The 25,789-nt window shown below is 35.1% G+C and overlaps 1 protein-coding gene across 1 annotated transcript; it reads right to left on the bottom strand.

Moving 5' to 3' along the window:
• Window positions 1–719: 719 nt before the first annotated feature.
• On the bottom strand, window positions 720–24,025 carry LOC113552700. Its single transcript, XM_026955546.1, has 10 exons — window positions 23,851–24,025; window positions 19,262–19,410; window positions 18,857–19,053; window positions 15,944–16,131; window positions 15,412–15,641; window positions 13,181–13,861; window positions 9,942–10,602; window positions 7,023–7,244; window positions 6,424–6,614; window positions 720–2,836 (listed from the first exon to the last, which is right to left on the bottom strand). The coding sequence occupies exons 1-10, from the start codon at window positions 23,996–23,998 to the stop codon at window positions 2,339–2,341; spliced, it is 3,165 nt and encodes a 1,054-aa protein (XP_026811347.1). The 5' UTR covers window positions 23,999–24,025; the 3' UTR covers window positions 720–2,338.
• Window positions 24,026–25,789: the final 1,764 nt, after the last annotated feature.

The raw sequence follows: 25,789 nt of genomic DNA, 5'->3' as shown, positions 1-25,789 counted from the left end.
TTTTGCTTTTTTGTGTTTATAATATTTTATAAAATATTTCTGCAAATAATAATTTTGTGTACAAAAAATAAAATATAAATGTATATTTTTAGAGCATATTTGTACTTTTTTAGTGCATTAAGTTCCAAGCCCTAGTTATATGTATTATATTTAAAATTTTAAGACACTGTATATATATATTATAAGTTCACAACTGTTTTTAATTAAAAATCTTATATTACATTATTAATGAATTATAGTATAATATATATATATTTTAATATTTTTAGAAAAAAAGCACAATATATAAAAATAACTTATATAAATATAGTTATTAGTTATTTATTATTTTAATTGTTAAAAGGTTTTAAAAATAACTAACAAATTTATTGAATTTACAGAAAAGGGGAAATGAAATAAATAATATATTACTCGTATATTTGATTATAAAACAAAAATATATATTAAAATAAAATTCAAATCTTACAAATCTCATATGACACGCTTAAATTCTTAATTAATAATAAAAATAATAATACATAATGTGATAGTATATTTATATATTATTTACCTATTTAATAATAATTTATGGAAAATAATATACTTGTAATAATAATTTAAAAGAAAATATCTATGTATTTATTATTATTATTGTACATTTGTACTGTAATGTTACTATTTACCAATTAATTAATTATAATTGATACTTAACATACAAATGGTGTGAGATTAATATAATAACGAAATATTTTAGTTTTTAAAAACTTTTTAATTTTAAAAGTGTACATTTCACTACGTCATTTTAAATCGTTTTCGTTCAGGACTAATTACACGATATCCTAATATTTTCGACTAAATAACTTAAAAAGGCATTGAGTAAAAAATGGTTCTTGAATAATCTATTAAGATTTATAATTTATAACAGTGATATTTAATGTTTGAAATCAATTTGTATGCATCTTTTTTTTGCGTTAGACTAGATAATATAATCAATATCTTTATTTTTATTTCTCATGCATACAAAATTAAAAAAAATAGTTAGGTGAGGTTTTTTTTTTTTATTTTGTAGCTTTTATTATTTATTAATTTTTAACTAATTTAAATATCTATATCGTGAGCGAAAAAATGATGTATTAGCAACAGACGCGTCTGCGAACAAACAGCACGTAATTTGTTTCTGTTTTAAAGTATTCATCATTTGTTTTTGTTATATAGATTTTCAGATCATCAAGTTCTGGGTTCCAGTTATTATTAACTCAGTCGTCCATAGGAGATTTATTTGAAATTAGAAGATAACAGTACGTTAGTCGTTAGTGTGAGATTCGAACTCATGAACTCACACGTAAAATTGGACCGTCTTATCATATCTGCTCCAATTCGACGAACATTAAAGGTTTTTAAAGTTCGTGTCCAATAAAATCCTATCGGTGTATGTGCACGGTTGAGTATGCAACTGAAAAATGCATTATACATAAATAATTTGAATGACAAACAAAATTTTATATATAATAGTTGAACGTTAACATAATATTTGTGCATATATTAAATTATAATTAGTTATAAGTTTTTAATTACAAATTTATATACCTACTAGTACACACTGTATAACGTTTTAAATTTTACGCTTTTTGTATTTTATTAAAATAAAAATCATCGAAAAATAACGTCTAATTTGATGTGTTTGAATAGATTACTAACTGCAATGAATGATAAGGAAGTTAATGAAGAATACTATAGGCGATCGAGTCGTTTTTACAAATCTGAATTTGTTATGTCAATGATTTTATTATAAGTAACAATAATTGTATTGGGTTATAGAAAAGGAAAACGTTTAAAAAAATGCAGATCGACTTATCGACTTCGATAAAAAATATAAATACATATAAATGGATAATGACTTAAACACAGCGGCCTCACAGAACCAGCCTATAGGAAATCTACATTGAACGTGATATATATTATTAATAGAAAACTACAAACATTTTTTTTTTAATATCGCGTACTATTGAGACATTGAATTTAAATACGCGAACGCGATAACGCGTAATTCGATTGTATTATACGCTCGAATATTATACAATAACAATATTATTACGGGTAGGTAAACATAACAATATACATGTGTTATGATTTGCCGTTAAACGCGGTATTGACATTTGGTCGAAAACAATTTTATATTTGTGTTTTAACGGTCGCATTGCGTACGGCCATGTTTGGGGGGGGGGCGACCTAACATATTATAATACTATTACGTGACCGCGGTCGTGGTTCTCCCACATAACAATACAACAATTACTGTAAATCGGCGGATCGGCCGCCGTTTCCTCCGCGTCGCATCGGTCATTCCTTAGCGGCGGCATCACCGCAGTGCTTCCGGGCCCGGCGACGGCCGCCGCTCGCTGTGCAGGCTGAACCCGTTTTCGGGCGTCATGCGCAGATACGGCTGGCCCGCCGGGTTGATGGCCGGCGTAGTGGCCGCGGGCGCCGAGTCGGGCGCGTCGTAGAACGCGGGGTTGTACACCACGGTGGCGGACATGGACTGTCTGCGACGGGCCGCGCGCACCGTGGCCATCAGAGTGGCCGCGTCGGCCGCGGTCCGCGGGCCGCTCGACCCGCGACCGTCGCCCTCGTCCGCGGTCGGGGCCGGCTCGCAGGCGTACGACAGTTCGGACGTGGACCGGTAGACGCCGACGAGTCCGTCGGCCGGCGACCGGCCGCGGCTGGCCGCCATCGCCGAAGACGCGAACGCCGGCGCCGCGCCCCGTTGCCGCCGTCTCTCCTTGCTGATCTTCCGGATGTCGTCCAGCACCGGGCCCTGCTTGTCCTCCGGCAGCACCGAACACATTTCCTGCAACACCTCCCGGCCAAACACCGTATAATGATATTACTGCCGTGTCGCCGTGAAACTCTCTGCGACTGTTCGCGCACATTAAAAACGCGCACCATCCGACACGTCGACCGCAAGTCGAACATACGACGGTAATATTGTTTTGTTTATTATTCAAAGGAAACCGTACAAATGATTAAATTTTTTTTTTTTTTTTTTAAAAGATCGTCATCGTGAACATCAGTTTTTGATTGCGAACGGAGCGAGGAATATTTCGTTGTCGGTTTTACGATTTGTGTAGTTTTTTTTTTTTTTTTTTCAAAAATTCCACGAGAGTGAAAAAGATAATATATATATACACGAGAAAAAGAGTGATCCAGAGTGTCACACTCTATGTTTGATTTCTTAATTTATCATATTTTATTGTCTTGTTTAATATTTTTATTGTTACCGTGTACGCCGATGAGCTTTACAAATACGAGTAAATATGAATTTTATTAAAAACCAAAAATAAAATATTCAACAAACGATCGAATTGCGCATCTTGGTACCATCTCGTGATCTAATTCTTGGAATCAAAAACGCTACAATGCTCGTAAAATTCAATTTAACGTTTTCGGTTTCAACCAGATATAAAAAAAATAACGATTCCAACGTTCACGGACAACGTTATTGTGCAAAATAATGATATTATATTTTACTGTTTACGGTATTTACACCAATCTTAGCGAATTCAGTCACACTATTCTACGGCAAATCGGCATTTATCTAAAAAGTCGTTCAACTTGACAAATTAAAAAATTATATAAATATTTTACAATTTATAAGAATTAATCAAAGAATCCTTCTCTCGGATTCGTTTTGTTGTGTACATTGATTTGTCAATAAATCCAATCACGTACATTACAGCGAACTTCTCAATTACGGTTAGTACAGATACATTATTTATGTGTTCAATCATTTAATCATTTATAATATGTATTTGCGTATTTTCACGGTCACAAACAACAGCTACCGACGGCCTATAATTTATAGTTAATCTCAAGTAAAAAAAAATATTTAAATTGAAAACGAATAACGATTCATTGATAGCTATTACGCAATAATACATACATTATTTAATTGTACTTCAGCCGTTTTAATTATTTAACTTGGTCCTTTTTTTTTTTGTATTTGTGTTTTTTTTTTCAAACTATAGATAATTAAATAAGTCAAGTTTTTACCCCGACTCCTGGTGATATTCCGTCTGTCACCATTCTTACAAAAGTACGATTATACGAATAAATTTATAATATATCAAATATATTCAAATGGAAAACTCAAAAAGTTTTGTAAAACTCTGCATTACTAAGACAATAATCGCTAAAAACCATACTTTTTGTATAGCATAAAATAAAATCTACAGACTTCACGCTACTTCATTTTAATCTTTCTAAATGGTTAGGTTTGGCCTATATAGGTATGACCTATTTTCTACATTTTACAATACTAAAATGTGTCTATTATTCTAAATCGGATGCAGTGGTCTTAAACTCTATACATATATAGATAATGATTAAAACCCCATTCAAAAAAAAAAAAAAAAATTAGGTCACACCATCATACGCCTGCGCGATGGGTCTACACATTTTGTCAATTGATGGATTTTATTTCAGTTATTTATATCTCTGAAATCGACACTGTTAAGGAAAAAATAGTGTATATCTTTATCGGGGTGACATTCATCGGTGATTTGCTTTGTGGTACTAGTTTTATCCTCTGTGGAGACTATTTTTATTTTTAAGCAAAGTATCGAAAATTCTTTACACCACGAGATATCTATTTTATATATTATTATTTGCTTCGTGTAATATACATTTATAAGTTGACTTTAGTTGCGAGTTGCCGTCACATTTCTAAAGTGAAATCCGAATAAAGAGAAATAAAAAGACAATTTTATATTGGTTTATTTTAGCCATAACGCCTAACGTCGTATGCATGCTACGTTCTACACGAGTTTGAATCCACCGTGTAAGTACGTAGAAACGTTCTTTCCACATTTTACTATTTACTATTTAATATTATTATTATTATTATATCATTAAAAAGAAAACACATTCAGATTATACGTGTGCGTAATTATGATATACTAGTATTTTACATTATTTTATATAATCAATAAATAATGTTATGTAAAAATATCATAATATAAAAGTAAGTAGTGACGAACACTAATAAAAACATAGGGTTTTTTTCTATTCGTTTAAATAACCGTATTGGAATTGAATATAATAAACACATACATTATACATAGGTAATATAAAGCATATTTATACCTTCATTTTTTACCATAATAATATTTAAATCTAAAACGTGAAAGTAAAATATAAATAAGAATTTCGAATAATCATAAGAAATGTATAATGCTAATGCGATTTACGAAGTACCTATTTCATGTTCAATTAACCACGCAATTGGACTTAGTATTTTTTTTTTACCCTTATTACAGTTGAAGAATACTTAGAACAATATGTTATATTATTTTTAAATGTTACGATACTTTTTCTCTTTCTTATTAGATCCAACAATTTGAATTTGAATTTTCTATGATAATGTGAGTTAATTAAAAAATATGCCAACTCATAAAATATATTAGTTCTAATATTATATTTTTAAATTTGCCCGGTAATCGACTCTTATTTTAGTTATCAAAAAGTTATTTAAACCCATGTGCGCTAGTACGACCTTAATGACGGTGACATTGAATTATGTTATTATGCAGGCTGTATTGACGTATTGTGTTGTTTGAAGTATTTCATTATTTGAAAACAAGTGTTTCGTTTTTTTTAGTATATTCATTATACATTTTACGAGTTATGAAAAAAAAAGTTAAAATGTGTTTTTGAAACAATAATTAAAATCCATAAATGCAGTTATCGCCAATAACACTATAATATAATAATATGTAAAATTGTATTTATAATGGTGTAAAATTACCTATGTGACTATTATTTTAATGTATAATGATTGTTATCAAATTTATTGAAATTTATACAAACTATTCGTTCTCAAAATAGTTTATTTTCTTTTGAATAATATAATAAAAAAAAACTCGTCGAGTAAGATTGCTAATACCTTTTCCGTCCAACCCGTCCCCTTCGTGTCTGAGTGGTATTTCATAACGATTTTTTTTTAAACTGCGCCGTTTTACTAATATTTTATCAATCTATGGTATCTTAATGCTTACTAGTTATATATTCATATTCTATCGTTTTTATTACGTCTTGTTTTCAGAATCTTCTGTTGATGTAATAATATGTACGAACATTAAAAATCCGTGAAGTCTATTTGTCATTTGATGACCGTTTTTAGGCATATTGCATGTACTAGGGAACAATTTACCAAATATTAATAGAGCATTTTAAGATGGGAATTCCATTGAAACGTGTGTATATAAATTTATACTTTATCAGATTTATGTACACAGGACGATTGGAAATTATTGGCGGAGACACGAAATAGCCGCCGCTATCGTGATAATACAAATAATTGTTTTAACGCAATTTTTCCATGACTGTTATTATTACTCGGACGTTAGCTGTTTACGTTGTATCGATTATACGATCGCTAATACTCACTGTGTACTTTTGTAGGTTTATCAAGGCGTTGACGATGTTTCCCAGCACCCGGTGGTTGCTCCTGTATCTGTTGGACGCGATCGTCGCGGTCATGGGGCTTTGCCGCTGTAGACGTGCGAACGAGGTGACGGTGGTTTTCGGAGCGTTTTTCTTGTCGTTCAGCGAGCTGTCTGCGTCCAAAAACGACATGCCTGTCGTGACCAGAAGATAATATATACACATATTATACAAACACGAGAAACGAACAAAAACAAAGGGCCGTGTAGGGATGTCCATTATACATATATAAATAGCTATAATATATATATGTGTGTGATGGTATTATCGTGCACATGATATGCTATATGATTGGATTATACATTTACAGGTGTGTGTGTGTGTGTGTGTGTGTTTAGAGATGATGATATTGGACGAATGCGATGTTTTTTTTTTTTTTTAATTTTGTTACGGGCGGAAAGGTCGCCCGCGGCAGTCGCCATGCCTGGCTGCTCACCGGAGCTAATCGTGATGACGATGGCGTGGTGCGGTGGTGGGCTGGTGAAAGGGGTTCGAGTCGGAAGGTTTTGTGATTTAAAATGTGAAAAACGTAATTCACCCACCTCTAACCGTTTTGAATTTATTGGATACCGTGTCCGCCCGAGCGGAATACCGTTGTCTGTCCGCGGCCCGGCCCAGGCTGCGGGACGCGAATGTTTCCTGTTCGGGTTCCGAAAGCGATATACTGAAACGCTGCACGTCCCCCGGACTCGGCGTGCAGATTATGTCCACGCCGTCCCGGAATTCGACGGCAGCCAACAGCAATTTGTCGGCCCACGACCACCCTGTAGAATTTTACGAAGGAATCTTAAAAAAATATGTTCGATTGAACGACTCCACATATTGAATTTAATAGCTACGAGTGCGCTGTAAACAATATTGATAACCACAAAAATATGTGATCGATTACGATTTTATACGGCCGACGAATGACGATTGAGGTTATAATGTTATTATTAAAGACAATTCTGACCATCGGTACTTATAAATGTGTACGAACGGGCCATATTTTATTTTATTTGAACCATATAACGAGTATTATTTGCATATTTTTCTGGGAAAAACGCTTATGTTTTTCCACGGTAAACCAACAATATTTTAACATTCCATTTTTATGTCACCGAAATATCGTGTAAAAATTGACAGATATAAAAAGAGTCAGTACTCAACATCTCTACAACATGTACTTATAAAGTAAAAGCTAACACATTATGTTACAGATCGGAATGAATAACTGACAAAATGATCAACTAGCGGTAAGTGATAAAAAATTGTGATTGCTGAACACTGAGACGCGAATACAATGAACGTTATTCGCTGTTTGTTAATATAATAGTTATCAATTTATCGTCAAGCCGGAAAAATAACTCTAAGATAAAATGTTTCATCAACCAAGTAATAGACTTGTTTGTTTTATCATTTTTCAAAAAATATTGTCTTCTATTACGGAAATGTTTAATAAAAGACAAAATATTAACATAACTATTATTAATAATACTCATAATACACATTTAAGTTTAACGGTGGGACAATTGGCCGTTTTGAAACACTTATCGGGACTATATTCAAACACGACTAAACGAAACTTATCGAAAGCCTATAAGTCGGTTAAATAAAAACAAATTATGATTGGATAAAACCTTGTACTTCATAATATAAATTATACCTATGTAAGAGTTATGACAGACATTTGTATAGTGTTGCGTCGTTTATATTGTTTGGTGAAAAAATTTCTAGTTTATACCAAAACGTGTTTCATTACACAACGATTCTGTATGTACAATTTTATTTTGCATATTTTTGCATTTTTAGAGCAATGTTAGTATTTTTTTTTTTTATAATATAACGTACAGCTGTACTAAAGTACTATTTTTATAGCTCGACAAATCATTAACTATAGAATAAATAATAATTTTTTAAGATTTTATAAATATGCATATTTATGCTGATGAGCAGACGTGCTAATAACTTATATAATCATAACTTGTATAAGGCAACAGAAAAAATTCAAACAATTTCGAAAAACATGTGAACTTGTTTAATACAAAAACACTTTTTTTAAATCATCGAGTTGAATTGTATTGAATAGTTTAAAAAAAACTAAGGGTACTAACGAATTTGAGGTAAACAAGGTAGGTACAGCGTATAAATAAAATAAAAAATAAAATAGTTTTATTTTATCCTAAATACGGGCCTGCGTATTATTTAAACTTATACTATATGTTCAATGAACATTTATATTCAAATCGTTGAATATAAATATAAAAAAAAAATTGTTTATGTATTGTAATTTTTACGCAATTTATTTTTGTAAGCAGTCGGTGTAAGAAATACCAAACAGTATTTCTAAAATATACGAGATAAAATAATAATATCCAAAAAAGAATATTTACAAATTCAAATATTGAATGCAACATTAATTCTATACTTACTCAAATTAAAAATTGAAAAATTTTCATTTTTATTTTATTTTTTTATTATCAGATACAATTAAAATATTATACACTAAATGTTTTATAATATAAATGTATTGCTCACATTTCATATTATGATATAATATACTAACTGTATTTTTGTTCTCTGTCGGTGTATATTATTTAAATAAATAAATGTAACTTATTAAATCATAATGTAATATATTTACTATATATTTGCACTGTAAGTGTTACAAATATAAGAACTACAATTTATGCAGATCGGTTTTTAGATATTTAATAAATATGAGTGGTTATTAATTATTATGAGATGTACAGTTTATAATTTAAATAGCATGTAATTAAAATTTTAAGAATTTGACAAAATATTCATAAAAAAAATACCATAATATGAGCTCTTCGACTGCTTATAATTTCATATTTTAGAATTTAAATAAAAATTATTGATTGGTATAATCATCACGGTTGTCAAAAAGTCACATTGTCTCCGCTCAGAATCGTTTTTAATCGTGTACACTGCTCTATAATTCATTTAATTCGAATTTAACACACCTGCTTTTGCAGTGACCTTCTCTGCAGTGATGAGGTGCACTCGACACGTCCTGCTGCTGTTCACCAGAGCGTTTACCTACTCGACTGCTTTTTATACATCATACTCGATTATACATGACAGTACTCCACCGAAGTCTGAGGTCTTATTCATAGGGACCATGAGCACGTCGGACCTGACCTAGTTCGGATCACGAGACGCCGTTACGGTAATAAATAATAAATAATAAACGATAACGGTCGGCGTAACGTTTTTATCTGGCACGTTATTTTTTTCTAGACATTTTTTTCCGCGGACACGGAATAATAACAATTACACTAATATGTACTTATAAATCCAGTTTTTCCAATAAACCGGCTTCAACTGGTTTTTCGAATAACCGTTTTCCGAATCGCCGAAATATAAAAAACACACACACGTCCTTGCCAACGCGATAAATAATAATGTTACACGCCACGCGATACATCACTATAATAGTCGGCGGCACAGTATTTTACCTTTTTGCATGGCGTCCAACAGAGCGTCGGTGGGCCGCACCTCGTCCCTGCACAGGAGTCTGGCAAACGCGCCCAACGAACGCAGCTCGTCCCTGTCCCACCGTCGCCGCCACTCGTCCAGGTGCCAACAAGTGTTGTGCGACACGTCGTACAGCTGTCGCAAGAACAGCGACAGCGGCGGGCCCAGTCCGGCGCGGCGCCGCCGGCACCACGGCGCCCGGAAGTCGGTGGTCGAGACGGCCGCGGCCGCGTGCAACCGCCCCAGCACGAACCGCACCAGGTCCGAGTCGCCGCCGATGTCGGCCGCCGTGGCGTCCGCGTACACGTCGCACAGCAACCGGCGCACCGCTTCCGGTCCGCCGCCACCGGCGGAGTGTGGCCGCCGTCGCTGGCGTCCCGCGAGACACCGACCGCGGCGGCCACCGCCGGCGCCGCTCTTCCTCTCTTCGGCCAAGCGCAACGGCCGCCGCTTCCGGTCGCCGTCCTTCTTGTCTCGACCGGCGCCGTAAATGGCCAGCGCCTGTTCCGCGACCACCGACACCAGGTACGCCGCGTCCAGCCCGATCTCGTCTCCGGCCACCGACCCGGTGCTGTACCGCGGAATCTTCTCTTCCGTCAGGAAGTGCCACGCGGACGACGATTCCGCCGCGCCCGTCGCCACCTAAACGATTTACAGAACTGCACATCATCACGACCGTAACCAGCGCTGAGCGATATGATACAGGTACATTTATTTATGTCGGATGCAAAACGAGTACCTACGTCTTATCTAGATACATAGACGCGACAGTGTCTAAATTGGTGTTCAAGGTTTAAACGAAATTCTATTCAATAGTCGTTTACTAATCGCAGAGTGTTCTTACACGTACGCCCATAGTTTATTCCTTAATATATTCTCCCCCGATCGCGTTACTCGGCCAAGAGCTCGGTAGCGTGTCAAGCACCAATAAAAATTAACCGTCGAAAAATGAAAATTTAAACAAAACAGTTTTATCCAGATAAAAATCTAACAAACTATCTTCGTACCGATCTAGATATATCCACTTGGCTAGTAATGTAATGTTTATTTAGATATTATATTTGCTGTCTGAACTCAACACTATTAACTGTCGCAACTGTACTGCGGCGAACCATCGAGTCCACTTCCTAGTCGGTCTATTTCGACGGAGTTCGTAGGCCGTTGTGTCGTCGTTATTCTAAACAGAATTTCATTTGGTCAGACGTATTGCGCTACGGAGTGTTTAAACTTCAAGTACCCGCGGCATATGACCTGCAGTAGTGTGATTTGTTAGGGATGGAGGGAGAGCGGCGTATACCGTTTTTGTACATTTTACTTATTACCCCCCCCCCCAAAAAAAAAGGCTGCGCGCAAGGGTATTACCCCCCAGCCACAATATCCCGTCATTGTGATGTCGAGTATTGGCGCGACGAGCATAAAGCGGGTTCGAGGATTTTTAGTGGTTTGTCAATCGAGTACGCATTCGTCCGGTGTGTTTTTGTTTAAAATAAAAAAAGAGGATTCGGCAAATCACGGTGGGCGGAGTTCGACGCACAGATCCCTACGCCATCGCAATTATTATGAGTGCGGATCATTCCGCGTGTATAAGCCTGACGTATGCGGGCACATCTCAAGAAAAACACAACGCTTAGGTTTTGCGTGTCTTGCGCACAAGTAGTGTTTACAAACCTGTCTGATTAAATTTAATTCACACCGACCGTCGTTTGTTTGTAAACCATTACGAGTTGCACGCCGTGTCCTGAGCCTGCGCGCGTATCAACGTGTATTTCGAATTTGATTCGACCGAAGTTTCAGTCACTCGGCAAGCAACAGACTCGTGTTTCGACGCACAACAACGCGGCCGCTAATTATTTTCTACGTCACATTTAAAAATTGAGTATTCACATTATGGTCACGGTTAAGGATGTATTGTGCGTTAGGGGTTCCGCCCGTGCGTGGCTCTCGTCGTCGTGTTATGCCTGGTTGACAATAATACAGTAATAACGTTTCCGTCCGATAAGCGAAACGCACACCAATATGACCGTGACACGGTACACGGTGTATATAATACGCGTAGTACGTACATTCTATTTACGTACATTATGTTATATTATTATATGACCGATGCTTACCCATACCGTTGCCCGCGGTGGCGGCTATAGAATCGTTTTCGATTTTTAAATTCGATACCGGTAACAAACCGGTTTATGATTGTTGTAAGTGTATGTCGAACAAAAAACTCTGACCGAACCTACAGCGAATTTCGACATCGGTCACGGCGTTGACCTTTCGGATGCACCGCCGGCGAACTCCGACGGATTTCCATATTACTATGATCAGACTTCCTACGCGCACTGGCCATCACCCAAAACGCTGCGTCCGATCGTTCGAAATTAAACAGCGCAGTGGACACGTACAACGTACCGTTTATATAATATATGTATTCATATTTCACTGAAAAAGTATTGGTATGTTTGAACGTATACATTAGTATATACGGTATGTACAGTATATGTAAGTCTCAGATTTATAAGCCGTAGATACTAATGATATACGTATAGTACTACAAATGTAACGATATATCGACAGTGTAAAAAGGTCAATCGTCGTAAATCACCCGTTTGAAATAAGGGTGAAACCTGTTGCTATATCCGTTTCTTTGTATTTTTCATTTTACGCCGTGATTTCACCGAGAACGAATCGTCGTACGAATTTCGAAAAATAAATTCGCGCGCTCGCAGGCAAAGCGTACATTTTATTTGCAATAAAACGTTTTTGAAAATCCTAATTTTCACGAAAACAAGGGGCTTGAAATACGTGTTTATAGTCACTTCGTGGTTTTTAAATTTTAAACGAGAGGGCGAGTCAAAACCGGGTTCGAACGCAACAATCCCACATGGCACCACAAATCGATGTAATCGAATTGCCTTCACAATTCACCGCGTATACGTATTGTGGTCGAACGGCGTGGTCTCAGGCTGGCCATAAATACGGGCGATTCTGATGATGCGTCGACAAACGCATACGGGTACTTGGTGATTCGATCGGAAACGGTATCGCGTAGGCGAATATCCCTTTTTTAGCATTCCCCGTAAAATGATGCTGTGTTTGCGAGCTACGACCGTTTTTACGACACAGTAGTTATGACGTATCGGACGCCGTCAAACGGTTTTCGGCACGCGAAGTGTTAGTTTTTTTATTAACAGTCGTCAGTCGTGCTGTAATAGGTATGTATGCTCACGCAGTGCCTGGTGGCCAACATTCCCTTGAACACTTCGCCGATGTACTCCACTTGTTTCCTCGAGTATTCGAACCGCCGGGGCTTCGGGTCCATGGTGTCCAGCACCCGGTACCACTTGTGCATCATGACCGACTCCAGGTTCTGCCAGTAGTCCGCGTCCGTGTTCTGGAACGCCTGTCCGGTGACGATCGAGTCGCTGCCCATGGACTTCTCGAACAGCCCGTACATGTACGCCTCGACGATCTCCACGTCGTTCTGGTAATCGTCCTCGGACACCATCGTCCGGCAGGCCCGCGGCGCGTTCAGCACGACGTTGGCGTACGGGTAGAAGTACGACCGGTGGTGCTGGGCCTTGAGCGCGGCCACCAGCGCGTCGAGCACGGACAGCACGTGCTCGGCCACGCGCCGGTGGTCCCAGTCCTCGACGCGGCCGCACGCCTCCAGCCGGAACCACAGCAGCGTCTTCAGCATGTAACCGCTGGCCACGCACACGCCGTTGTCGCCCTTCCGCAGCAGCGGCACCTTCGTCCGGAGGAAGTGATAGATGTTGCTCACCACGCTCCGTTCCGAGTAGTGCGTCTGGTACAGACACTCGGCCGCCGGGAATCTCATCTGCCAAGTGGCCGGCCGGTCGTAGCACCGGACCGTCAGGTGTGGCGCCACCGGCACCGCGTAGTATCCCTGTAAAACGCGATGACATTCGTATTAATCGGTGTGCGCGGAACGATCGATGCGATACGTTCGACTTTATGAAATCCGTTTATTGTAATAGGCCAACGGATCGATAGCCGTGTGATAGATATCACTTTGACAAGCCGTCCGAATCGGTATTATACTCGTAAAGTATTATAACAATATGCGACGTGTGTACTTATCGTTTACGATTTGACCGTCAGCCAGTATTTTTATTGCAGTAATCCATTAATCGTCTCGTATTTTCGCGCATTAATATTAACTAAGCAGAGCACGGGAGACGCCCGCGCCGTGTCTGTGCTCATCGTATCGAATTATAATATTATATTTATTGCTGTGTCTTCGAAATAGGTGTATTGCGCTGTTTTTGAAAAGTTTGACTGGTTTACTAGATTTTTAGAAAACCCCATATAGCCATATAGCGGTTTATCCGTATATTTATCTATGCGCGTGTAAATGTGAAAATGGAAATGCGTTTTCTGAAATCACTCATCCGATTATCTCGATTTTTTTTTTAAAATGAAAGAGTACCTGCGTCACGGAACAGGTTGTACCTAAGCCTATTTCTGATTTTTAAGATTTAATGAAAAATCTAGTTATTAATTTTTTTAATAATCGGCAAACACGCATATAAAAATCTATATATTTTTTTCATTCGTGTTGCCAATTATAAGTTGTTTTAGTGAATAGTCGATGTAGCGGTACAGAACTTATTCGTTGGTTTTGATTCACGCTATTGAAACTTTATGAGTTGTTGGTTTTTGGTCCATAATGAAAAGGAAATTCAATTTAGGTTGTTCAACAAAAAATAATAATTTAATAAAATGCTGCTGTTGAATGGTAAAAAAAAGCAACGTTGGGCGGTCATGAAAAGTTGATATGTCGAAAATATCATTTATACACTAAATCAGAAATTCAAAAACATTATTTATCCACCACGTGCGTTACGCTAAAAGTTAGCATTGAGCAACCAAATTGAACACTGATGAATTTTCTGCGCGGAAAACAAAGCGCATAATTTATTATGTTTTTATTTATACATATTTTGAAAAAATGCGGTTTATGTGTTTTTTATTTAAACCTAAGATAACCAATGCATACATCTAATCTCGTGAATATTTAAATAGTCAAATTACCACGAATTCACTTTAAACATTCAAGTTTACAGTGAGTATATGAATATCAGAATACATGTATTATGTATAATTTCGTGTGAATAATACAATCTAATTTGTAATATGCGACGCACGCGTGTCTTAGGGAGTTCGCTGATTGCTTATTCGGTGTACAATAATGAAAATAATAATAATTGAAAGCAATAATGGGGTGACAATATATCGAGCTTCTGTGTATGATAATTAGTTATATAAAATTAAGCCGAACGAATTCGATATTCAGAACGGAGTGCGTCGTCGGAATTATGGAGCGTCAGGTCATCGTTATAATAATATCGTTAATATCACATAAAATGTCGACTGCGACGACATCAACCGTGCTTTTATGGTGACAAATAATGTCACTAAAAATTGTACGCTCACCGTAGTCGTGGCCTGTTGGTGTATGAGAATGTCTGGATGCGTGAGCGGTATTCTGGACAGGATGTCTGTATACTTTGGCCAACCGGAAAACTCGATGGCGGGCAGGAGGACCACGGCGATATCGCCGGACGTTTTCGGACCAGATATGCGCAACTTGACGCACTGCGCGTCTTCGACGACGGCAATCCTCAGGTCTCTTGGGTCGGGAAACTTACTGGACCCGGTGCTACCTGTGTTTAATATTACACTTTAATTTATATCTACCGATTGCAGTAATGCACGGGTCGTCCAATATGTTTGGAAACGGTCATCAGACTACCTATAATAACCGAGGTTGATACGCGATAATATGATATTACGATTAGCTATTAAATATCTTACACTATAAAAGTGTGTTATCTGTTATACTACTTCGTTCTGGCATTGATATGACACGTGTACGGTAATTAAATAGTGTTTCTGAACTTGTTGAACACTTGGTATACGGTATACATATGGTAGGTCTGTACATAGATTAGTGTCTCACACTTACCCATCCCGAAAAACACTTGTTCGTCGGCGGGGTTCTTTAGGATCTCGTGCAGCAATCCCGCGTCTACGATCTTGCCGGGACATCCGCACAAGTAACTTTCGTCCACGTCTTCGGGTCGACCAACGAAGTCGCTCTTGCAAGAAGCTGACTTGGCCAGCAACTCGACGAAGCGCAATTTCAGTTTGTCACTGTAACCGTACAAGAACAAACACTACATTCTCTACTAAAAGTTTAGTATATAATAACAAAATAGAGTTATTAAAAAAAAACTAACTATTATCAACTATTTTTTCGTCATAGATCCCTGCGGTCAATATGGTAGCGCAAGATCATGGCTTAAACACGAAAGTGAATACTAGAGTAAAAACAGTATATATTAGGCTTTGGGAAATATAGCCGGTTCAAAGAACTTATTCCAAAGAGACTAAAAATCCAATTGTACATGACTCTGGTAGAATAACCAGTGGGGGCATAATCGCCGAGAGAAAAACTAAATAAACGAGATTTGCAGTATATCACTGATGGACTGTTTATTTTACTCAAACTCTGTTAAATGGATACAACGTCACGATGATTGACTGTTGTCTACGACCGTAAATATTAGAAGAAAATACGAAAAGGCTTAAGTTGGCCGGACTTGCTTAGAGAAGAGAAGGCACATTTATAAAAAATAGATATCAAGAAAGATTCAACTGGAAAATACCCTTAAGTATACCACGCCGAAGGTAGGAACGCCGAGTTAAAAAATATATCAAAGCAATAAAATCAGACATACAATGAAGATAAGTGAGTAGATAATAGAGATAGATAGTAGAAAATTTGTTTGGAGTGCTGGACTTAAAGGCCAAAACCCACGAGAAAAAAATAATACATTATATGCCATCACATGGGCGTTTGATTATTGTGTTTTCTAGTCTAAAAAAGACTTTACAGTATTTACAACTACACGGGAAAAAAATGCTGATGGCATACACTATAATATAATCGATGGATGTCGTTGAAAACGACATTATTTTTATTTCATAGAACGGAGGGGGTTGTTTTTTTTTTTTAATAAAATTTATCGTCTACAAATAAGCGTATTTTAGTGTGCGTGTTGAACCTGAAAAAAAACTTTTCTCCAGGTGACCCTTGTCTTGGGGAGGGCAAACGGTATAAAAATATTATTATTATTTTTTTTTTCCGTCAAGTTTGTTCATGTAGGACGTTTAACAAAACACGGTTATCAAATAAGTGTCAAGCGAAAAATTCGAATTTTGATTAATGGTGTGCCATGTTGTGCGCTATCAAACTACAAAATCTCTGGATGTGTTAAGAATTGACACGTTTCATCAATTTGAGGTTACGCGCGTTTACCGAAACCGATCATTAAAAGCTTGACATGATACATTATAAGCGAATGTTTGTGAAAATTTGAACGCACAAGAACAATGCAAAAGCATTTCGCGCGTACCTAACCCGTTTCGAACAATATAACAATATAAGTATTATTCGTATTATTATTACTGGTAGCATTTTGGGAAACGTTGTTGTAATAAGTCCCAAATGATAGTCAATCGCGGAGATTCGCGTTTAATAATCCCAAAAGCCTACCCTTTTGTTATCCGTTTTGGCTCTCTGTTTTTACAGCGACTCGAGTAGTGTATATACATATATATATATATATATATATCACCATTGGCCGTCATACTCAAACAAACGATATTGCTATTATAGTTGTCGTACCGATTTGGCTAAGTATAATATGATGAACATTTTATTTTCGTGCTCGTTGTATTTTTCGCTTGACAACCATATAACTGCAGAACAATAAAGTTCGTTTTCTTTATAATATATAATACAAATTAGTATATTACATTTTGATTATGCCAAATAATTTTTTATATACGTATATATATGTATATACGTTTATGGTATAATAAACGTTTTCTTTTAACAATGGTACTTCATAAATTTTATGAAACACTCGATTTATTGTCGTACTGAATAAAAACTAATTTGAATGTATAAACAAATATTCTTTATCATCATAATATTTTTTTTTAAGTTCAAACTTATATTAACATATACATTATACGACTGTACGATATATATTCTTCCGCTAAGAAAATATTTTTAAGTATGATATCATCATGGTATATCAAATTTAATTTTATGAAACAATAGCTGATATAATTTATCAATTTATTAGCGAGTTAAATTATACAATGTCTTTATACTGGAGTGATTTTAAGATATGCACGGACCTTATAGTATGGAAAAATATTAAATATAAAAATATAATAAATGCATTAAGGTTATTTTATGTACAACTTATATCAGAATATTATCGGCTATCGGCTTATCGCGTACAATTTTTTTTCAGTTCTCATACTACTATCAATTATTTAATGATACCATCATTTGTCGTGTTGGCATAACGGGGATAAATATTTTATTATATAATAAATTAATTATACAAATATTATATATTTTCATTGAATATCAAAAACCTTTGAAATACTTCGAACAACGTTAAAGTATGGATAAAAAATAAAATTAATTGAATGAATAATTATTTTTTATATTATTTTGTTGAATTGTAAACGGATATGATGTATTACTGTGTGGTACATTTTTTTCAGGGGGAATTATAAAGCGGGATCATAATAATATTTAAATTGATTTGCTTTGTTCCGCTTTTCAGTAGTAAAATAAAAGGGAATTGGTTTGGATTAACAAAACATACCTACTATAACAGTAGTTAAAACAAAACAAATTAATGAAAAATTGCAGTTTTTCATTTATCATTATTTAAAAACTTTTATCTCCATAAAATCATAACTATGTAGCAACTTTCACCATTAACTCCATACAGTTATAATTTATTATACACTGCAATTATAATTTAAAACGGGTAGGTATGTTATTTACCGTCTGAGATATCCGTCATTGTCAATTAAATCGGCCCATTTCTCGGGTTCATTGGTCACTAGTCGGATTTTAGCAAAGCCTTGGGGTACACCGTCTTCCTCCACTACACATCTTACTTGGTAGTCAAAGTCGTCTTCATAAATTTTTGGTTCTGACAATACGTCAAGTCTTATGTAGTAACTAAAGCTTTTGGACAACTGAAATTATATTAGTTTGATTAAAGTAATAATATTATTTGTACTCCTAATCTATTATTATTATTTATTCAAAAATAACTTATTATACACTATAATTATGTTACGTACGCATATTATATTTTGAATTTATAACATTTTTTTACTACATTTTAAACAGAATTTTTTGTCGGGAGTAAGGTAGATTAAGTATTTTAATTGTTCACCAGACCTTTATTGAAGATGACATGGGTTCTGCGGTGACCAAAAACTTGCAGGCGAATCGTTTGTCCAACTTCCCAATTCCACACAACAAACGTTGAATAATACGATTAACTATTGCTTCAACGTTTAATGATGATGAACTAGTAGGTAAGTCATCTACACATAAATATTAATGAGAATAGTATAAGTTGTATAATTATTTAGAAACATTTAAACAGTTTGCATAAACAAAATACATAGTAAAATACCTATATAACTCGTTATAAAAATATTATGATTAATCATTTATAATATTTAATTAACTCTAAAACTTTAAAGCCATAAAGAATAGCAGTTATTATAAAAATTATATCGCCTAAATAAAAGCTCAATAGATAAATGTAATAAATTAAAAGGCTAAAAAAAGTAAAATAATATTATATTATAAATATGAGAAATTTATAGCTACGTTTATAGCTCAAAGCGATTAGGTATTTGCTATGGCATAATATTTTATGAGACTGTAAGTTATAAAACAATATATTTAATAAAAAAAAGTAAACTTCAGGATAAATTTTAAAAATAAATAACCAACACGATAACTATTTGGGAAGTTGAGAGAAGATCGCTATAAATATAATCGGTTATGACAAACAAAATAAAATTTAAATATGGATCCAGAAACTAAAAAAAACAACTAAAAATGATAATTAAACATACTTGAAATGTAAAATGAGTTAGGTTAATGGTAAAAAAATGACATCGCAATAAAATGTAAATTAAATGTTTTTAAACATTTTCTTTCAATTCTGAAACGGTGTGTATACAGATCAATGTATTTAGCATTCGTTTTAATTCACAGTATGGTTTTTTTTAAACTAATATTTTGTTGTCAATCATACATTAAAATCAAAGTTTTAGAAGTACAGCATAAAATATGTTATTTGATACAAATAAAAAAAACATTTTAAATTCATAAAAAAAGAAAAGAAAAGTTAAATCATAATTAACGAAACATTTTAAAAATGCCTTAAAACTACACATTTGAAAAATTTAATCACGGTCATGTTCAAAAATAAAATAATCAATTGATATCATAATAAAACCATGATAATTCATTTTAGTTTGGAAAATTCGAAATCATTTTTTGATATTATTTTGCGTGCTTAAAATTTTATTGTCTTAAAACTAAACATAATGTCATTAAAGTAACAATATAAATATCAACTAATTTACTTATCAAAATAAATAAGGCATGGTGTTTTCTGGCTACTTATCTACCTTATATAATAGGATAATAGTATGTATTATAACACTAAAATATATTATACCCAGTCACTTTAACCAGAAATCAATTGATCGATAAATAAGTTTTAATTTTCAAGCATTTTAGTACTTATGTGTTATTTCAAATGGTACACTGACCTTAAAATATTAGGAGCGAAATTGGAGTTTTGACCCTAAACAAAAATATTGTGTTAGACACAATTGGTCCATACCCTTAAAAATATTTATATTTTCATAATTTATTAGTAAACACAGTATATAGGTAGGTAGGTAGTTCAAATACATTTTTCAAGGTTACATGTTCCATAGTACTTTCATCGTATAAATTTATTTTCCACCTACAAAATACACTTATTATTATATAGTTAAAGAATAATATTATTTCTATTAAAATCAGTGTATATATTATATACGTAATACAAGATAGTTTTCATTTTAACGTGAAATGTGTTTTTCATTTAGCGCGCTTGAATTAATTTTTCAAAGGAAGAATAATTATTGCTGTGTGCGCAAACGTCAAAATAAAAATAAATATATATAAAACATCTAAAGCGATACCATTAGTTACGACCCTCTGAAATTTGAAAGTTTGAAACGTATTCACTATTCACACTCTTTCTTACTACGTCTTGCACTTGATCGATTTTAAAGATTCTTTTTGTTATTATTTAAAAAGCGTGAAGCCCTGTATTCAAGGTCTTTATGAGACTCTTTGCACATTTATACCAAACGAAATGAAAAAGTGGCATTCCACCGAACGACGTAATATTATATGTATTATGCGTTTGCACCACTGTAATTTTTTTAAATTAAAAATAATAAAACGTATGAGATGCCATTTACATGTATTTGTTCACGTGTAAGCTCACATATTGCAGTAATATGCTTATATATATGCATATAGTAATATGCTAATGCACAGTAAAATATTTAAAAGATATATTCTAATATGCAATCAAATAATAATATATTCGTCTACGTATTGAATAAAACTAAAACAAATTAACGTTATTGGAAATGTTTTATTCAATCCGTCGGCGCGAATTTGATCCTTGTGATAAAATTACTATACGCGCCTATTATACTATCCGTCGTCAAGAGAGTTAGTAAATGAATATAGATTGCAAATAAACAAGACGACTACGGTCTTGAGCTTATTTGTCTTATTGATGTTAAATTAATTACCATGCACGTATTAATAAAAAAATTTTATCGATTTAAATACAGTCGGTTTAGTAATTAAATTACGAGAAAAAAGATGATCAACAAGAAACAAACAACAAATTGTTGTCACTAAAGGGATTGAGTTATTACGCATATGAATGTATAGTGTTTGTATATTTATCATACTATTTTGTCCTTATCCCGTGCCATTGTTGATGAACAATAAATAATAGTTATGTACCTACCTACCTACCGACTAGTGTAATTACCAGTTTAGCTTACCTATTCAAAATATAATATAATATATATATTATCAATTTGTATTTTTATTACAGTTTAATAATGCTCGTACAATTGAAAATAAGTGATACGCGTTAAATAAAAGAGATAAAAGATAACAAGAGTTTGAGGAGTTGTCCCGATCAAATTCAAATGATTCCACCGATAGTTCTGAGGATAGAAAATGACACACAATATTATTATGAAAAGCGTGTACAGAGCCCTGCAAAATAAAAGGTCGTATTTTAGAATGTCTATTAAAAATAACTGAAAACCTAACTTTTTAATTTTGAATATATCAAACTTACTACTTTAAGGGAATGGTTTATAACATATTTTTTTTTTTTTATGAATTATACAACACACTTTCGTATATCTAAATAAACATGTATAGAATATTAATAACTTATTTTTTAATTGCACGTTGTATTCAATTTAATTAAAAAAAAAAAAAATATGTAAATGGCAAATATTAACGACACGGTAAACGAAATACTAAATCAAAAATATAACGGTAGATAAATCACAGCTGAATCTTATTATTTTTTAATGGTCTTTAATCGTTCCTGTTCAATTCGGTAATCGACGTTGATTTCAAACTAAGCAGCGTTATCGCCTGCAACACCGTCTGACTGTGCGATAACCTACCCATCACTTACTTCATAAGAATATTGTTTCCTTGTACTTTACTCTAACTTTTGGCGCCTAACTGGTTTCGGATTTTCACAGTAAGCCTGCGTGTACTTATATCGATTTCAGCATATGGTTTGAAACATATTTCACAATTTTATAAATCGATGAGCCATAACTCGCCGTCCGGCACAGACGTGATCTAATAGTAACATAGTATCCAAAATAGTAACAACCGACTGTACGAGACTACTTATTTCATATAAATAGAACACCCACTATAAATTCAAGTAATTTAAAGCGACGATCAATATGTGGTCAGTGATAACCAAAAAATACACCTACCTATTAATAATCATGTATGAATTTACATTTCCCATAAACGTGTCACAATAAATTATACGTTCACTTTTCGTAAGCAATATTAATTGCTGTCAATAATATATTGTTTGGTTTTTTTTTTTTTTTTTTTGTATTTATTTATTTACGTGTAATTATGAAACACTAATTTTCAACCGTGTTTTCATAATTAATTTTGTACACTTTTTAACATCACATTATTATTTGCTTTTATTTGAAAGTTTTGTGACGGTTCACGCATAAAAATAATGTCTGAGTACGACGAACCTAACCCGATGGCGAGGTGATAAATTATACCTACACGATTATACTATGGAACGATAACAGACAAGTACCATACGAAAATATGCTTTTGATATAATACTGAGCTGATATACCTATCGTCTAACGTGTTAAAACGCTATGCAGATATCGCGACGCTTCGGTTTAAAACTACTACAGCTCAAATAAATTTGAAAAATTGTCATTTACGCTATGATATTTACTTAAAAATGATTGTATTAAAACGATTCGACTTTGATTATGTAGTTACAAGTGCGATAAGAATTTAGGTTTTCTATGAGAAAAAAAAAATGTTATTTACAATAATTATAAAATATTTGATTTTATTTTTAATAACGATAAAACATAGTGTTCCTGAATAATAGTTATACGAGTTTTCGTAGTTTTGAACTGCAGAGGAGTAAATGATATGCGCCGCACGTGCGATAAACAAAAACTACTATCTCGTGTGTCGGGTCATATCGGTCGCGCGGTACATACTCATCCCTTTCAGAAAGATCCCATTTATTAATATTATATCGTGAGGTGATATAACTACGCTCATCATTCGTTAAAGTCAGTCGCCCGATGCGCAGGCGCGATTGCCGCAGCGCAGGATTTACCGCGCGCACGTACCCGTGTTCTCGTAACCGCGCAGGAAGTTGTCGTTGAGCCGTTGCATCTGACCGGCGTTGAAATGCAGTTCCGTCGACGGCAAGTGCAGCTCCTTGTCGGCGCGGAGACGGCCGCGGCCGATCGCCGTACTGCTTGTCCCGCAGCCCATGATGGCGACGATCGTGTGCAACTCTTTACACACGTGGTGACCGAAAACGGACTACTGACGTGACGGTGGTTCTATCCGCCCGGCAACCGATTGCGGAAGAACACTTCCGGTCGCCGCCGATCCCGCGTGATACCGTCTCCCCGCCAACCTCCCCGACAGCCGCCAATCTCCCGTGTATACGGTGTCACAGGAGTTCCGGTCCGCGGAGTTCCCGTTTTCCGCGTCCGGCCCGCGCCGTATACACAGCGATATTATAATGATATATTTTATTATTATATCATCGTATACAGTACCAGTACCGCCCACGCGCGTATATTATTATGTATATACTTCGGGTATTGCCTTCACCTGTATAATATCGTATTAATGTGTACGCGTACGTGCCACGCCGTTGGAACCCAAACACCGTGTCGGCAATACGTGTACGGCGTGTACGCTGTTCCACGCGTCGTATAGTCATCGCTACGGTGTATACACGACATAACAGACGTCCGTCATCGAGTCGAAATTGATTTTCGTACACGGACGACGCGTGTATATAGAATAATGTAACGTAACGGGTCTAGAAATAACGTGTCGGTTGCCGTTTCTTTCCATCTTTTTATATTCATCCGGTGAGGTGATTTAAAAAACCGAATCCCGCGGGAGCCCTACGACGCCGATGCACCCGAAACCCTACTTCGAAACATATACTATAGTCTGTACGCTATATTATTATTATACGCCGAAATTTGTTACAGCGCAAAATAATAATATGCGTTTGTCTCTTTTTCGAATTACAATAATATTACGAGTTATGCACTATATTATTATTGTTATTATTCGGGGTGTGACGATAACGCGTTACTGTTAACGATATTGACAATATAAATTTATAAGACGACGACGAGACCACCGTTGTCGTTACTCGTTTTCACATAACGACGGACTACCCGTTTCCGGTACATCGCCTACTTACGTGACGGCTTAACACCCGCGGGGTCATCTATTGCTCGTCGATTCGTCTTTTTTCCCGTATATTCCCGGTATTTTATAATATAATACGCGTCGCTATTATCCGTACACCATGTACGTCGTGAGGTCCTCGCGCGGCTCTCCGTCGTTTGAAAACCGATTAAAAAATATATATATATATATATATATTCCGCATACGCGTATAATTTTCTATTACCTATACTATTTTCGAACGATTTACGCCTCACATGCCTCTATTCGTGTACGTTAGTCGATTAACCGCGTGTTGTACATCCGTTCGTAAACCGGTCAAATGAAATGAAAATATGTTTCCTCGGAAATCGACTCTACCCACAGCTACACGACTGCAAAACTTATGGATTGCACTGCACTCCGACATATTCTTGTGCTACGTGTATATATCATATAGTCGTGCGTTCGATACGTCAAACCCGATAACAATTACGACTCGTTACGGTTTCCATGAGGGAAATCTGTAGATAGAACATCAAAACGACATAACGTGTGGCGTGCGGGTCTTCACGTACAACTTTATGGTCGATCCCGTCCGTATGATAAATAAATCATAGCTGAAAAATCATTATTCTGCTTAAAATCGATATAAATATTTAAAATAAAACGGCACGTGCGCATAGGAATATTTCATATTGGATTATATGCGTCATTATTAATTTAAAAGAACAGTATTTTTTTTGTTTACGTTATATTTTACATTGCGAACGTATTGAAAATGATCAACCGATCAATGAACAACGGACGTCATTAAATAAGCCGATACAATAATTAACGAACTCTGCGAACGTATAGAGAAACCAT

The sequence above is a fragment of the Rhopalosiphum maidis genome, chromosome 2, assembly GCF_003676215.2.
Source record: "Rhopalosiphum maidis isolate BTI-1 chromosome 2, ASM367621v3, whole genome shotgun sequence".
In the NCBI taxonomy this organism is placed as follows: domain Eukaryota; kingdom Metazoa; phylum Arthropoda; class Insecta; order Hemiptera; family Aphididae; genus Rhopalosiphum; species Rhopalosiphum maidis.
The sequence above is the reverse complement of the archived record's forward strand: the minus strand, read 5'-3'. Positions and strand labels throughout refer to the sequence as shown.